This window comes from Diceros bicornis, chromosome 31, assembly GCF_020826845.1.
Source record: "Diceros bicornis minor isolate mBicDic1 chromosome 31, mDicBic1.mat.cur, whole genome shotgun sequence".
Classification (NCBI taxonomy): Eukaryota; Metazoa; Chordata; class Mammalia; order Perissodactyla; family Rhinocerotidae; genus Diceros; species Diceros bicornis.
In genome coordinates, this window is record NC_080770.1 from 15645175 (window position 1) to 15663186 (window position 18012).

The 18012-nt window shown below is 36.5% G+C and overlaps 1 protein-coding gene across 1 annotated transcript; it reads left to right on the plus strand.

Moving 5' to 3' along the window:
* The first annotated feature begins 10046 nt into the window (after window positions 1–10046).
* Window positions 10047–10985, plus strand: LOC131395584 (olfactory receptor 5B3-like). Its single transcript, XM_058527442.1, has one exon. The coding sequence runs from the start codon at window positions 10047–10049 to the stop codon at window positions 10983–10985; it is 939 nt and encodes a 312-aa protein (XP_058383425.1).
* Window positions 10986–18012: the final 7027 nt, after the last annotated feature.

Here is an 18012-nt window from a genome sequence, read left to right on the forward strand (position 1 = left end):
CAATACTTAACCTTACAGAACATATGACTTGTGCTAGAAATTGTTCTCTGCTTTGTATGTATGTGATCTGATAATCCTCTTGAGTATCCTAGGAAGATGGCATGATATTATTATCTCATTCCTTCCAGATGAGAATCTGAAGTTTGATGAGGGTAAATTATTTACCTATTTTGACGACAAGCCACTTTATTGCACAAAAAAACTTGTAACTGCTACGCTTGTCTACAATGAGAAAGATGTAATAATTCTGTTTGGGAGTGTGGGCTCAGAGGAGACTGTATAGGAAAGAATGAATCTATCTTCTTTGTCAAAAAAATAAACAAAATTCTCCATGATGTCAGCATCATGGCTGAGTGAGCTTCCCCCAGTAGACTCTCCCCCCGCCCCAAGATACAACAAAAATGACATCCATATACCAACAGAGAATATTCATACAACACAAAAGGTGTCTGAGAGACCCAAACAGCCTTACACTTAAGGGTGGGGGTGCTGGAACTCCCAGAGGAAGTGGAAAGAGGTAAGGAGAACTCCTCTCCTTCCCCAACAACAGCGATCCTGGGACAGGGACCATGTTGCTCTGTGGGGGGGAGGGGCAGCCATCTGCAGAAAACCATTGCTATCCAAGTTCTCTCACGGCCTGTGGGAAATTTCCATATGGAGGAGACTAAACTGCTGTGGAGGTGTCTTCATCAAGCTAACACCCCAGCAGAGCAGACAATGAGGGAAGAGCAAGAAGCCCCTGGGATTGGGTAGGTGAAAGGAAGAGCCCCCTCTCTCTTCCCAGAGCACCAGCACAGCCAGTTGGCCAGAGTGCCCATGGATCACAGTGGACTCAGAACACACAGCTCTTGACCCCCACCCAGTGGCAGCAGGTGGAAGCTGTGACCAGTTATTTTCAGCATAAGGAAAAATAAGCCCACACACTCAAGCAGTATGCAAAAATATATTAAATCTCCAGACCAGAAGGAAAATGACAAGCACCTAGAAATCAATCCTGAAGGCACAGAAATTTATAACCCAATGACAGAGAATTCAAAATAGTTATCATAAAAAAGCTCAACACATGACAAGAAAATACAGATAGACAATTCAATGAAATCAGGAACTTCTTCACAGAAGAGATTGAAACTATAAAGAAAAACCAATCAAAAACGTTGGAGATGAAAAACACAATGGAGACGATAAAGAAAAATCTGGAATCTTTAAGGAACAGAGCTGACAATATGGAGAAAAGAATTAGCAATATTGAGGAGAGGAATGCAGGAATGCTCCAGATGGAAGAGGAGGTGAGAACTAAAACTAAAAAGAAATGATGAAATTCTCTGAGAAATGTCCGACTCAATTAGGAAATGCAACATAAGGATTATAGGTTCCAGAGGGAGAAGAGAGGGGAAAAGGAGCAGAGAGATTGTTCAAAGAAATAATAGCTGAGAACTTCCCAAACCTGGGGAAGGAGCTGGAAATAAAAGTGAATGAAGTCAATAGATCGCCTAAATATATCAACATAAAAGTCCCCCTCCAAGGCATATAGTAGTAAATCTGGCAAAACAATGACAAACAAACAATATTAAGGGCAGCAAGACCAAAAAATCAATAATGTACAAAGGAATTCCTATCAGGCTCTCAGCCAATTTCTCAGCAGAAACTTTAGAGGCTAGGAGAGAGTGAAACAATATATTCAAAGTTCTGAAAGACAAAAACTTTCAGCCAAGAATACTCTATACAGTGAAAATATCCTTCAGATATGATGGAGAAATAATAACTATCCCAGATAAACAAAAGCTAAGGGAGTTCATTGCCACAAAACCCCCACTACAAGAAATGCTCAAGAAGGCCCTCATGCTTGAGAAAAAATGAGAAAGAGGATATACAGCTTTGAGCAAGGAGAAAACTAGGTAGACAAAATCAGAAAAATTGCAGTCTCTATCAGAATAGTTTAGCAAACACTTAATTATAACATCAAAGATTAAAGGAAGGAAAACACCAAAAATAAATATAACCTCATCACTTTAAACACAAACTCACAACACAAGATGAAATAAGTTGTGACCCTAATAACTTAGAAGGAGAAGAGGAATGGGATGGAATCAACTTAGTCTAAGAAAATAAGAGGTCATCAGAAAATGGACTATCTCATCTATGAGTTTTTTTTATATAAACCTCGTGGAAAAGACTAAACAAATAATCAGAACAGAGACACATACCATAAATAAAGAGAAAACTAAAAAAACCATCATATAGTACTACCAAACTGAATTGGTAGTCCAAAACACACGGGATGAGAAAAAAAGCAAATGCAAAAGAACCAGAAAATAAGAAATAAAATAGAAACATTAAGCCATTATATATCAATAATCACTCAAAATGTAAATGGATTGAATTCTCCAATCAAAAGACACAGAGTCGTGGGATGGATTAAAAAGCAAGATCCAACAATATGATGCCTCCAGGAAACACATTTCAGCTCTAAAGATAAAGACAGGCTCAGAGTGAAAGGATTGACGACAATAAGCTAATGTCAGACAAAAGAAAGCAGGTGCTGCCGTACTTATATAACAAAGTAGACTTCAAGATAAAACAGATAATAAGAGACAAAGAGGGGCGATATATAATGATAAAAGGGACACTCCACCAAGAAGACATAACACTTATAAATATATATGTACCCAACAGAGGAGCACCAAAGCACATAAAGCAACTATTAAACTTTAAAGGAGATATTAACAACAAGACAATAATAGTAGGAGATCTTAAAACCCCACTTACATCAATGGATAGATCATCCAGACAGAAAGTCAATAAGGAAATAATGGACTTAAACAAAAAATTAGATGACATGGACTTAATAGATATGTATAGAGAGCACTCCATCCAAACACAGCAGATTAGACATTCTTCTCAAGCTCACATGGAACATTCTCAAGGACAGATCATATGTTATGTCGCTATGCTTACAAGGCAAGCCTCTATAAATTTAAGAAGATTGAAATCGTAACAAGCATCTTTCCTGACCACAATGCTGTGAAACTAGAAATCAACTACAAGAAAATAACTGGGAAAGCAACAAACATGTGGAAACTAAACAATGTGTTACTGAACAACTAATGGATCATTGAAGAAATTAAAGGAGATATCAAAAAATATCTGGAGACAAATGAAAATGAAAATACACCATACCAACTCATATGGGATGCAGCTAACTCAGTCCTGAGAGGGAAACTCACAGCCATACAGGCCCACCTTAACAAACAAGAAAAATGGCAAATAAGCAACATTAAACTAAACCTAACAGAATTAGAAAAAGAAGAACAAACAAAACCCAAAGTCAGCAGAAGGAAGGAAATAATAAAAATTAGAATAGAAATAAATGAAACGGGAACCAAAAAAATCAGTAGAAAGGATAAAAGAAACAAAGAGCTGGTTCTTTGAGAAGATAAACAAAATTGACAAACCCTCAGTCAGACTCACTAGGAAAAAAAGAAGGCTCAAATAAATAAAATTAGAAATGAAAGAGGAGAAATTACAACAGGTACCACAGAAAGACAAAGGATTATGAGAAAACACTATGAAAAGCTATATTCCAACAAATTGGACAATCTAGAAGAAATGGATAAATTCTTAGACTCATACAACCTCCCAAAGCTGAACCAAGAAGAAATAGAGAATCAGAATAGAGCAATCACAAGTAAAGAGAGAGAAACAGTAATCAAAAATCTCCTAAAAAATAAAAGTCTAGGACCAGATGGCTTCTCTGGAGAATTTTACCAAACATTCAAAGAAGATTGAATACCTATCCTTCTCAAACTATTCCAAAAAAATAGAAGAAGATGGAAAACTTCCTAATACATTCTATGAGGCCAACATCACCCTGATACCCAAAGCCAGACAAGAATAACACAAAGAAGGAAAATTACAGGCCAATATCGCTGATGAACATAGAAGCAAAAATCCTCAACAAAATATTGACAAACTGAATACGGCAATACATTAAAAAGACCATACGCCACGATCAAGTGAGATTTAACCAGGGACACAGGGATGGTTCAACACCTGCAAATCAATCAATGTGACACACCACGTTAACAGAACAAGGAATAAAAACAACATGTTCATCTCAATAGATAGAGACAGCATTTGACTGGACTCAAAATCCACTTATGATAAAAACTCTCAAGAAAATGGGTATAGAAGGAAAGTACCTCAACAAAATAAAGGCCATACATGACAAACCCACAGGCAACATCATACTCAACGGGGAAAAACTGAAAGCCATTCCTCTGAGAACAGGAGCAAGACAAGTGTGTCCACTGTCACCCCTCTTATTCAACACAGTACTGGAGCAATTAGGCAAGAAAAAGGAATAAAAGGAATCCAAATAAGCAACGAAGAAGTGAAACTCTCGCTGTTTGCAGATGACATGATTTTATATATAGAAAACCATAAGGAATCCATTGGAAAGCTATTAGTAACAATCAACAACTACAACAAAGTTGCAGGGTACTAAATCAACTTACAAAAATCAGTTGTATTTCTATACTTTAATAATGAACTATCCAAAAGAAAACTCAAGAAGACAATCCTATTTACAATCGCAACAAAAAGAATAAAATATCTAGGAATAAATTTAACCAAGGAGATGAAAGTCCTATACAATGAAAACTATAAGACATTGTTGAAAGAAATTGATGATGACATAAAGAAATGGAAAGATATCCCATGCACATTGATTGGAAGAAGAAACATAGTTAAAATGTCCTTACAATCTAAAGCAATCTACAGATTCAATGCAATCCCAATCAGAATCCCAATGATATTCTTCACAGAAATAGAACAAAGAATACTAAAATTCATATGGGGCAACAAAAGACCCTGAATAGCTAAAGCAATCTTGAGAAAAAAGAACAAAGCTGGAAGCATCACAATCCCTGGCTTCAAAATATACTACAAAGCTATAATAATTAAAACAGCATGGTACTGGTACAATGACAGACACACAGATCAATGGAACAGAATTGAAAGCCCAGAAATAAAACCACTCATCTACAGACAGTTAATCTTCGACAAAGGAGCTAAGAACATACAATGGAGAAAAGAAAGTCTCTTCAATAAATGGTGCTGGGAAAACTGGACAGCCACTTGCCAAAGAATGAAAGTAGACCATTTTCTTTTGCCGTAACAAAAATTAACTCAAAATGGATTAAAGACTTGAAGGTAAGACCTGAAACTATAAAATCCCTTGAAGAAAACATAGGCAGTACACTGCTTCACATAGGTCATAGAGGGACCTTTTCAAATTCCGTGTCTACTCAGACAAGGGAACCAAAAGAAAAAATAAACAAATGGGACTTCATCAGACTAAAGAGCTTCTGCAAGGCAAATGAAATCAGGATCAAAATGAAAAGACAATCCACCAGCTGGGAGAAAATATTTGCAAACCATGTATCCCAAGGGGTTAATCTCCATAATATATAAAGAACTCACACAACTGAACAACAAAAAAACAAACAACCCGATCGAAAATTGGGCAGAGGATATGAACAGACATTTTTCCAAGGAAGATATACAGATGACCAATAGGCACATAAAAAGATGTTCAACACCACTAATCATCAGTGAAATGCAAATCAAACCTACACTAAGATATCACCTTACATCCATTAGAATGGTTATAGTCACCAAGACAGAAAATGACAAATGTTGGAGAGGTTGTGGAGAAACAGGAACCCTAATTCTCTGCTGGTGGGAATGCAAACTGTTGTGGCCTCTCTGGAAAACAGTATGCAGATTCCTCAAAAACTTAAAAATAGAAATACCTTGTGATCCAACAATGCCACCTCTAGGTATTTATCCAAAGAACCTAAAATCAACAATGCAAAGAGACTTATGCACCTCTATGCAGCATTATTCACTATAGCCAAGAAGTGGAAGCAACCCAAGTGTCCCTTGACTGATGATTGGATAAAGAAGATGTGGTATATATACACAAAGGAATACTACTCAGCCATAAAAAAGACAAAATCATCCCATTTGCAACAACATGGATGGATCTTGATGATATGATGTTAAGCAAAATAAGCCAGACAAAGAAAGACACATACTGCATGATTTCACTCATATGTGGAAAATAAACTAACACATGGATAGAGAGAACAGTTTGATGGTTACCAGGGGGAAGAGGGTTGGAGGCTGGGCACAAGGGGTGAAGGGACACATTCATATGGTGACCAACAAACAATAATTCACAACTAAAATTTCACAATGTTATAAACTATTATGACATCAATAAAAAATAAACTCTTCCAGATCATACCTGTGGTGGTAAGGCAAGTAGAATTAAAAAGAAAATATTTTCCTAAGACACTCACTGAGAAAGTGCAGAAATGAAAATAAAATAACAGTTAAATTAAATTGAATTTAAAAATTTAAAGCATCAAGTGCTGCAAAAATGTGAAGAAATTGGTGTGTGTTTGCTGTTGGGAATGCTAAATGGTAGAACCACTTCCAAAAACAGTTTGGCAGTTTCTATTCAATTAATATATTTATGAAATAACCAAAAAATTCAATTCCTAAATATTCACTCAAATGACATAAAAAACTATGTTCTCATAAAAATTTTAGACGATGTTTAGATCAGTTTTCTTTATAATCACTAAACACTAGAAACAATGCAAGAGGTCCTCAACTGAGGAAAGAAAAAAACAAGTATAAAGTTCATGTTATGGAATACCACTCTGCAATTTAAAAATTACACTATAGACACAGGTAACAATATGGATGGATCTCCATTGAATTACGCTAAGTGAAAGAGGTCAGAAGCAAAGACTACGTATTCTAAGATTCTAGTTAAGGATATTCTTGCAAAGGCAAAATTACATGGAAGAAAACAGTTTTGTGGTCATGAGGGGCAGTGGGTTGGAGAAAGGGTTAACTACAACGAAGCTCAGGGAAATTTATTGTGGGTGGTTGCGGAAGTGGTTACATGACTTTACATACAAAGTAATGATCAAATTATTAGTACTGTATACTAAAAACTGTGCATATTACTGTTTGTTATATATTAATTTAAAATGAAAATAATATGAAATAACAATACAAAAACATACGTGCACACTCAAAATATCCAACTTGGTCCCCATAGGCAGTTTAATTACTTCTTCCCTAGGAAAGTGGGAATAAAAGATGTAGTAATTCTCATGAGGGACAACTCCTAAGAGTTCTAAATCTCTTATCATTTTCTCCGGGTTCCCATGCATTAGCTTCTGAAATCCAACATGACACCAAGTGACTTTATTTTAGAGGGACCAGACTTTGGTCCTAGCCTCTTTGATCATCACGTATTCATCTAAATGTTGATAGTTGTTTGCACATGCAGGCCTTCTCTCAATCTTAAGATTTCCTCTGATCCTGCAGCCATGGCCAAGGAAACACTCCAAGGTAAAAATTATATTCAGTGGTTTTAAACTGATAACCCCTCACCTCTCCAATTTATTTCATAGGCATTTCCTTTTTTTGCTATTTAAAAATATAATTCTGTGGATTATGTGGGAGAGGTAATTTTATTTCGTCTATTTTACAAATGAGGAGGTAAGTGACCCCCCCAAAGGCACAGAAAGAATGCATGGTAGATTCAGGACTTGAACCCATGTTAATGTTTTTTCCTCCATCATTCCCTGCCTTAGAGACCTTGGAACATTTGACCACTACGTGAGAGAGCTTCTCTAACAGTATTTATGCATTAGTCCACGGCTGAATTTTTTATTTCAAACACATTATTCAGGATTGACTGTCACTTGTTTTCAAACAACAAGGTAAGCTTCTATATTCAACGTATGGTTTTAGGGAAAACTGTAAATCGTGCAAAAGCAGTAGGATAGCTACACCTACTATGATTGATCAAGCACAGAAATACATGTTTTGAACATTTTCCTTAAAAATTGACGTGACGCTGGGGAGTAAATATCAAAACTTCCATTAGCAGAAAGTTAGATGATACTTATGAAACATCATCATGCTGTCCCTCTAAAAAATATTAATAAAAAATAGTTAAGGTGATGCCATGATTAGGTGGTAATTTTTCCTTGTTTGCTATTTATTAGCTTCTTATTAGAGGCAAAGAAAAAAAAAAAAAAACCCAGGAGAGTGAAATGACCCTTCTTTAAACTACGAAAAGGACCAAAGTGAAATAGCAAGATCCAAACTTCATTTTAACATTTACCCCAGAATTTCAGCTTTATTATTTCTAACATATCTGCACCTGTTGGCAGTGATGTGGCTAAGACACAGGCTTCTGATTAGATTGAAAATGGGTTTAAATCCTCATACCAGCTGTGCAACTGTAGATCATTACACAACTTCACAAATCCTTAATTCTTTAATGGTAAAATAAGAATAGGTATACTACCTACCTTACACACACACATTTTATATAAAAAACTCTTAGCTTTTGTTGTAGCACATAGTATATGCTAAAAGTGGTTATGTATGCTAAGGTGGGCAAACACAACCTTCATGGGCTAGGCTTATAAAGTGAAGTTGCCAAAGGTTTAGGAAGAAGATGGCAGGAAATAATAGTCAGCATTCAATGGCTGCCCTTCCAAAGGACTTAGACTCAAACAAAAAGAATTAAAATATTGTTCCTACACAAGAACAGATTCGTATAAAATATATAACAGCGTGGAGTTCGCCTAAAAACAGATCTTCAGGCCAAAGGCATGCCACAAACAATGAATTTTCGCCCTCCATCTCTGTTATTCAAATATAGGATGACAGAAATGAAAGGAAAATAATGTTTAAGAGAAGGAAACTCTTTCAATGCAATTTAAAAGATAAATTTCAAGGGGAAAATTAAGAAAAAAATGGCTACATGGAAGGGCTAAAGCAGATGATTATACGAGTGGAGCAAGGACAGAGTGAAAGCTACTGGAGAGCACAGAGAATCTCGTGGTTCTATGGTGTAAGAAAAGGCACATTGAAGAAACAGGTTACGAGATTTCAAAACTCACTCACACCTGAAGCCCAGCACGTTGCTACCCACCTTTTCCAAACCAACATGGAGACCATAATTCCATCCTAAAAATAATATTACAGCTAACATTAATCAGGTTATGCTAAACACCCAACATTTTACTCATTATTTTTAATGAATTATCTCATTTAATTCTTACAATACTTTGAGTTAGATCTCATTACTGTCTTTATTTTGTAAATAGAGAAAATTAGGTCCAGAGGATTTAGGTTAGGATTAATGACTGTTAGTAAATGATAAGTCTGATATGCACCTCATCCCAGAGCCCAAGCTCTGTATCTGATGCTGTTTTCCTATCAGAATTGCCTCTGCTGGTTGTACATGTCCCTACTGCTCCAGGTATGCCACCACACATGCTATGCATATAAGTCTCAGTAACTTCACTGTAAAACCCCAACACTGATTTAGGACCAATGGAAACAACAAGTAATTGTAAATCAAGTTAAATGTGATTCAATTTAAATTCAACTAACACCACTCTACTTGGATCTAAAGATTGGCTTGCTGTTAATACTTGTGGAAATATGAATAAATTCCTCAATATCTTGTGCCTCACAACTTAAATGAAAGTAACAACTAACAAACCTCCTAAGATTGCTGAGAGGTATTAATACATATACACGTAAAGTGTCTAGAGCAGTCCTGGCATATGAGCAACGCAGTGGTGTAAGCTTTTACTAGGACAGGAAAAACTGAATATAGCATCCCAGACATGTCATTTCAGAGAAGTCATTCAATTTTCCAAATCTCCATTTACAAAATTAAAAAAATTAAAAACTGAGAAGATGATCTGCAAAGATCCTTCTAATTCAACAGTTTTAACTCTGCAGATAATTAATGTACTAAATTTTGTGGTTAAGCTCACTTTTTAGATACGGTGAATCTTGAAATAGATATTATTGCCGTAATGAAATATTGCACATGGTATATAAATATTTCAATTTTACTGTAATCTCTATACCACTTAATACTCTTGTCCTTTATTTTACTTTGCTACAGGGCATCTGATTCCCAAATATTGATGGACAACAGGACGAAAGTGACACAGTTCATCCTCCTAGGACTAACTGATATTTCAGAATTTCAGATCCCCCTCTTTATAATGTTCACTCTCATTTATCTCGCCAATGTGGTTGGAAATCTGGGAATGATTCTCTTGATTCTCATGGACTCTCATCTACACACTCCTATGTATTATTTTCTCTGTAACCTGTCTCTGGTAGACTTGTGTTACTCTTCAGCTGTCACTCCCACGGTCGTGGCGGGGTTTATTACAGTAGACAGGGTCATATCTTACAATGCATGTGCTGCTCAGATGTTCTTTTTTGCAGCTTTTGCCACTATAGAAAATTTTTTCTTGGCATCAATGGCCTATGATCGCTACGCAGCAGTGTGCAAACCCCTACATTACACCACCACCATGACGGCAAGTGTGTGTGCACGTCTGATCCTAGGCTGCTGTGTCTGTGGTTTCCTGAATGCCTCCATCCATGTGGGGAACACATTCCGTCTCTCTTTCTGTATGTCCAATGTGGTCCATCACTTTTTCTGTGATGTTCCAGCAGTCTTGGCTCTATCTTGCTCTGGTAGGCATGTGAGTGAGCTGATTCTTCTTTATGTAGCCAGCTTCAATGTTTTCTTTGCTCTCCTAGTTATCTTGATATCCTACCTATTCATATTTATCACCATCCTAAAGATGCACTCATCTGCAGGATACCAGAAGACTTTATTCACCTGTGCCTCCCACCTCACTGCAGTCTCCATCTTCTATGGGACTCTTATTGTCATGTACTTACAGCCCAGCTCCGGTCATTCCATGGACACTGACAAAACAGCATCCGTGTTCTATACTATGATCATACCCATGCTCAACCCTGTGGTCTACAGCCTGAGGAACAAGGAGGTCAAGAATGCATTCAAGAAGGTTCTTTTGGAGACAAAACTGTCTGTATGTTTGTGATTTTAATGTTATAGGACTCACAGTCACCGCATTTCATTTCTTTCAGATCTTCTCCATGTGCTGAGACATATTTTAGGCCCCCAGTGAAGTTAAGGTGTTGAAGTGGTACCCTTCCCTCTTCAAAAGTTTGTTGTCTAGATAAAAGGAAATATGTCCAGAAATGGAATACCTGAATGAGAATGGCTAATGTGAATCATGAGATATCTGTGCCCTGTTTGTCAAAAACTTTGTTATGGATATTTGACTCATTCACTCCTTCTACATGCATTTCCTCTACCACATGCCACTATAAACATACGTGTAAACCGTGGGCACAAACAAGCCCATGAGAAGAAGTGCATGCATGTGCTCATGCGGAAGCTCATATATGGGAGTGGGAAATTTGCCACATATAATGGAAAGGGGCTAGTTTTTTATTTAAATAATTTAAGTAATTAATTGGAGTATTACAACATCAATTTGTGGTTATTATTATTTATTTATTTTGCTGAATAAGTATTCTAAGGGTCCTAATTTGAAAACAAAGTGATAACTTTTAAATGAAACTATTTGCTTTTTGTTGACTCATTTTATCTAGAGATACATAAATATAACACTTAAATAAATTAATTGCTATGTCTTGAATGAGTTATTTTATACAATCAACATGTTCACATCACAATTTTCAAAAGAATACAAGAGCCAGAGTACAAGAAAAATGGAGGGAAAATAAAAACATTTTCCAATTCAAAAATTACTGCATACACACAAACTAAAATTAACTGAAATTATTCTAAATGTCCATATAAATATAAACATGACAGTATCTCTCAGTAATAAAGACGATATACATTCAATATACTAGTATAATGCACAATCTTTATGCTTTTAATATTTTATCCTTAGGAGTTTGATATTGTACAAAACCTATCCACAAGAATGTACACCCATGTCTAACTGGTTATCTGTATAAAATAAGAGACTTCTACATCTCAATATTTGTAAGATTGTGCTTGAATGTGCAAAGATTCTTATAGTGGTAATTGTGAGTCATTATAGTTTAACATAAATATTCATTTTGGTATTTATGGTAATGTTTCTACTCTTGGAACAGTTTCTATTTTTTATTTTATTTTATTTTATTTTTTGTGTGTGTGAGGAAGATCAGTCCCGAGCTAACATCCATGCTAATCTCCTCTTTTTTTGCTGAGGAAGACCAGCTCTGAGCTAACATCTATTGCCAATCCTCCTCCTTTTTTTTTCCCCAAAGCCCCAGTAGATAGTTGTACATCATAGTTGCACATCCTTCTAGTTGCTGTATGTGGGACGCGGCCTCAGCATGGCCAGAGAAGCGGTGCGTCGGTGCATGCCCGGGATCCGAACCCGGGTCGCCAGTAGCGGAGCGCACACACTTAACCGCTAAGCCACGGGGACGGCCTGTCTATTTTTTATTTTAAGTGATTCTTTAATTTTACAACTAACAGAAGATTTTCAAAAGTAGCATAGAATGTTTCTATATAATCTTGTGGCAGGCTAAAAATAGCTGCCAAAAGATCCATGGCCTAATCTCTGGAATCTGTGAATACTAATTTATATTGCAAAAAAGAACTATTCAGATGTGATTAAGAATTTCATGAGCGGGAGGTTATCCTGAATTATCTGTGTGTACTCTAAATAAAATCCCATATATCCTTATAGGAAGGAGTTAGGACAGGAGTCTGGGAGGATACTTGAAGAGGAAGCACCAGGAATTCGCTACATCCAGGGGAAGACTTAGGTGATACATTGTGGTAAATTTTGGTCATTTTCAGCTCTTAGCATAGTAGCAGGTACCCATTTCCCACACCAGCCACGTGGCAAGCAGCTGTGCATGTTTTCCTGGAGCAGCTTGCCGATGGCTTGCAAGAGCCAGGGTGGGCAAAGGGACTCTCTTCTCCAAATATTGAGAATTTATGCTCTGACTGCTGCTTCTGATCACAGAGGTGCAAAGAAAGAGGTAGGCAGTCATTGTTGTTGCACCTCCCCCTATTGTTTTAAGACCCTCGCCCTTTAGCTGAAGTGACATCCAGGAAATTTAAAGGACTAGTGCCTGTTTTATTTTCCCCTTCTTTTTTTTGATTTTTCCCCTTTTGGGAGCCAGACATTAAGCTTTAGGACATTCAAAAACAACTGCATAAAATGGGAAGATTAGAAAGTGACTATACAAGGAAAAGTTCAGAAAAGACCTGAGACGACCTTAACTTTACACATCAGGCTGATCCTCAGCACAGAGATAGCCTACAACAATCAAAAAACAAAAACAATAACAGAAAAGAACAAAACCCTGGGAATGGGGAGAATCTGATGTCCAGATTCAGTGTTTAAGAAGAAATATCGATTCATTTAACTGTTTATTGATCTCAAATGTGTTTCAGCCATAATGATGAGCCATCAGAATACAGATTCATGCAAAGTAAACATTCTTCCTGCACTTATAGTGCTTAAGTCTGATGGAGAAGATGAACACTGAACAAGGAAACACCCTAAGAAGCATGTAATTATATGTAGAAAAAAATGCCATATATATATAATTATGTGTAGAATAAGCATGTAATTATACCTAGAAAAATGAGAGCTAAAAGAAGAAATCTGCTTTATATTGGCTGGACAGAATGTTTTCTCATTCTTAGGAAATTTTTTGAGGGAGCTATCAATCACTTTATTGATTGAATTATTGAATACTTTTATGCTCAAAATATCATTTAAATTATCACAATTGACTCATAACTTTTCATGTATAAATTTTACATGTATAGTGCATTTGGGAAAACAAAACTGTACTGTTGTACAATTATAGTAAAAAAAGAAGCAAGCTTCAGGTTGTGCCCAGTGTCTGATGTTAGGTGAGCCTTAGGCCGGAAGGAAAATCACAGAGTTTTCATTTTAGCCAGTCCTATAAATGACAAAGAACCAGTGTGAGAAAGATCATTCCAAGGAAAATGAAAGTATATACTAACAGCTCCAAATTTCAAAACAATTGGCAGAATCTAAAAGAAACCAATTTGTCTGCAGCACAGATAGCAGGGCCTCTTCCTTGGCGGTTTCCATTTCAGCGTCTTTCCAGAATAAAACCAAACAAATACACCTGTCCTCAATACTGGGGTTGTTAGTCTGGATCACATGACCAGAATAGACAGGTCACAAGGATAGCTCAGCTATTGTCCTGCCAGAAGAAATGACCACTGGGATTCAAAATTAGCTTCAAATTGGAAACTATTTGTTGGAAACCTGTATCATTGTGAGAAAAGCCAGTGCCATTTCTTTCTTTTCTTTTCTTTTTTTGTGAGGAAGATTAGCCCTGAGCTAACATCCATTACCAATCCTCTTCTTTTTGCTGAGGAAGATTGGCCCCGGACTATCATCCGTGCCCATCTTCCTCTACTTTATATGGGGCTCTGCCACAGCATGGCTTCACAAGCAGTGCGTCAGTCCGACCCTATAAACCCGGGACTGCTGAAGCGGAGTGCGTGAACTTAACCGGTAAATCACCGAGCTGGCCCCAAGCCTTGACATTTCTGGAGGAATATCCATCATATCCAAATGAATTACTTACAGCCTGTGAGTTCAAAAACCCATGATTGTGTGAGTAGTTCCTATGATTTACCTAGAGGTTGTGAATAATTAACCTCTATTCTATTGAGATATGACTGAGGGGTATACTCCTAGACCAATGTATGCAGCCTGTTCATGTCTTAGTCATCACCATCCCACATAGCTAATGTCTTTTTGTCTTGTCGTGGCAGGAATACTTGCTGTTCTTACTACTGTAAATGAATCAGAACACTTTTTCCTTTAGGTCTATGTTGTCACCAGCATCTACATAGTGTGATGGTTGTGAGACTGGATTGTGCACAAAAATACATCTGGTTTTAAATATCAGACTCTCCAAGGATTTCTATCTATGACCTTTGTAAAACACCTGTAATACAGAAGGGATAATAGTACTACCTACATCACAGTGTGATAATATATAGTAGAGTGGGGAGGATTAAATGAGATGAGATGCAGTTGGGAGAAGATAGAGAGAGAAAGAGAGACAGATAGGCAGATAATACAGAGATAGAATGTCTAGTATTATGAGAAAATTGAGTTCACTTCAGAAACATTAAATTTGCTAAATAAAGAAAACAATAATCTGGAATAGCTTGTCATCCAGTGAGTTAATTTAAAAAAGTGTCCCATCTCTCCTTCCTCTTTCAGATACAAGGAAATTTTCAAATCAATTCATTTCAAAAGTCACTGAAAAGATACATTGAATAACTGCCCTCATGAATCTATTTATAATCTAACTTAGAGCAATTAATAAGAGAAGCTACACAGTAAATAGACTTGTGAAAATTATTATTAAAAAGAGAAGTAGATTGAGTTATAGGATGTATATATGATGATCTTAGCTCTTTTATGAGTCAGCTTATGGCTAAGAAATCTGGCACATAATTTAGTAAAAAGGACTATCAGGGCTTATAACCATGTAGATGGGAACGGCCTAATTCTGCCAGTAAGCACAACTATAGAAACTAAATATTTTTTTTTTTAAAAGTTATGTAAAGGCATTGAAGAACAATCAAGGCACTCATTAATTGAGAAGCCAAAAGTACTAGAGAAAAGAGAAATGGATTAAGGTAAACTCCTTATTTTCTTACTAAATATAAGAATTCAATATTTAGCCTAAAAGCATATTAGACACAGTATAAGAGTAAACTAGTAAAGAGCTCAGTAGAAAATGTCCAGGCTAAAAAATGGAGCAAAACACAGATGGAAATTAAAGAAAAGAGCATGAAAAACATGAGGGACATGGTGAAAAGGTTGTTTGTACCTTCTTTCAAGACTAAGAAAGGAAGAGGAAAGATAATATGGTAGAAACAATACATAGAGAGATACCTGATAGGATTTTTCCAAAACAAAATAAAAAAAGACATCTTTATTAAATGGGATTTTTCAAGAAACTCTATATTTGAAGAGTCCCCAAAGATAGTTGCAGGACCAACCTGCAAGTAGAAGATGAATAAAGTCTGGCGATCTAATGCACAGCATAGTGATTATAGTCCACAAAACTGTATGATATACTTCAAAGTTGATGAGACTAGGTCTTAAATATTCTCACCACAAAAAAAGTAATGATAAAATGATAATTATATGACTCAAGAAAAGTGCTAGCTAACGCTACAGTGCTAATCATATTACAATACATAAATACATCAAATTAACATATACACCTTAAACGTAAATGATAAGTCAATTATATCTCATTAGAATAAAAAAAATAATTAAAATACACCTAAAAACATCAATAAAAATAACAAAACAGAAAGCAGTCATAAAATAAATAAATATTATCATCACAAAAAGTAACATTGAGTCCTTTCTTCCCTTTTTGTCTTTCTCAGGGATTTGATGATTTTCTGTAATGGTAAGCTTAGATTCCTTTCTCTTCATCATTTGTGTATCTAGTATAGCTTTTGCATTGTGGTTACCATGGGGCTTATAGAAAACATCTTATAACTGTCTATTTTAACAGGTTAAAATAACTTCACTGATAACTGATGTGTTTGGGGGGGAATAAAAATCCAGAGTTTCAGCTTGAAGAAGACTCTAATGTTATTGTAGGCTGATCTAGGGGTGATGAACTCCTTCAGCTTTTGCTTGTCTAGAAAACTCTTTATCTCTCCTCCAATTCTGAAGGACACCTTTGCCAGGTACAGTGTCTTGGCTGGCAGTTTTTTTCTTTCATCACTTTGGATTTACCATGCCACTCACCTCTGGCCTACAAAGTTTCTGCTGAAAAATCTGCTTACAGTCTTATGGGAGTTATCTTGTATATAACAAATTGTTTTTCTCTTCCTACTTTTAGGATTCTCTCCTTGTCTTTAAATTTCGAAAATTTAATTATAATGTGTCTCAATGTGGGGCTCTTTAGATTCATCTTAATTGGAACTCTCTGAGCTTCCTAATCTGGATGTCTGTTTCTTTCTCCAGGTTAGAGAATTTTTCAGTGATTATTTCACTGAATAAGCTTTCTGCACTTGTCTCTCTTCTCCTTCTGGGACCTTTGTAATGCGTATATTGTTCCAATTGATGGTTTCTCATACTCCCTGATATCTTCATTCTTTTTTTGCTCCTCTGATTGGATGAATTCCACTCTTCTGTCTTTGAGTTCACTGATACTTTCTTCTGCATGATCTAGTCTGCAGATGAACCTCTCTGTTGAATTTTTCAGTTCAGTTATTGTATTCTTCAGCTCTATGATTTCTCTTTGATACTTCCTTATATTTTCTATCTCTTTTTGGAAATTCTCACTTTGTTCATGCATGGTTCTTCTGACCTTGGTGAGTATCTTTATGACCATTATTTTGAACTCTTCATCAGGTAAATCACTTATCTCCATTTCATTAAAGTCTTTTTTATTATCTTACAATATTGTTTGGAACATATTCTTCTGTTTCTTCATTTTCCTTGACTGTCTATGCTGTTTTCTACACATAGGATAAAATAACCACCTCTTCTAGCATTAACAGAGTGGTCTCAAGCAGAAGATGAACCTCATCAGTCAGCCCAGTGTGACCTCTTGGTTGTATCTCAAACCTTTGTGATTGTCCAAGGTGCCTTCTTTGTTCTTAGTGGTTCCCTTCTGTTGCTGGTGTGCCAAAATCTGTCAGTGTCCCAAAGGGGAGGATCTCAGTCAGCACCTAGATGCAGGCCTATTGGAAGGCAATCCCTCAGGCAGTAGCTGGGAAAGGATATAGTTAGGGCCCTTCCAGGTAGAAACTGGGACATGGGCTTTTTTGCCTGCTCCCTTTTTGCTGGACTCAGGTGATTGTTGATGGAGGGTGCTCCTGCACCCATTAATAACTGCTTCTTTTTTTGCTACAGTCCTTTGAGACTCATGAATGCATGCCCCACTGGCTCTCAGAACCATGTGATCCAGGGGATTGTCCCTTGGGTGGCAGTTGCAATAACTGGGGCACCAAATGTGTGTACAAGCTCTTTCCAGGGAGATATTGGCAATTTG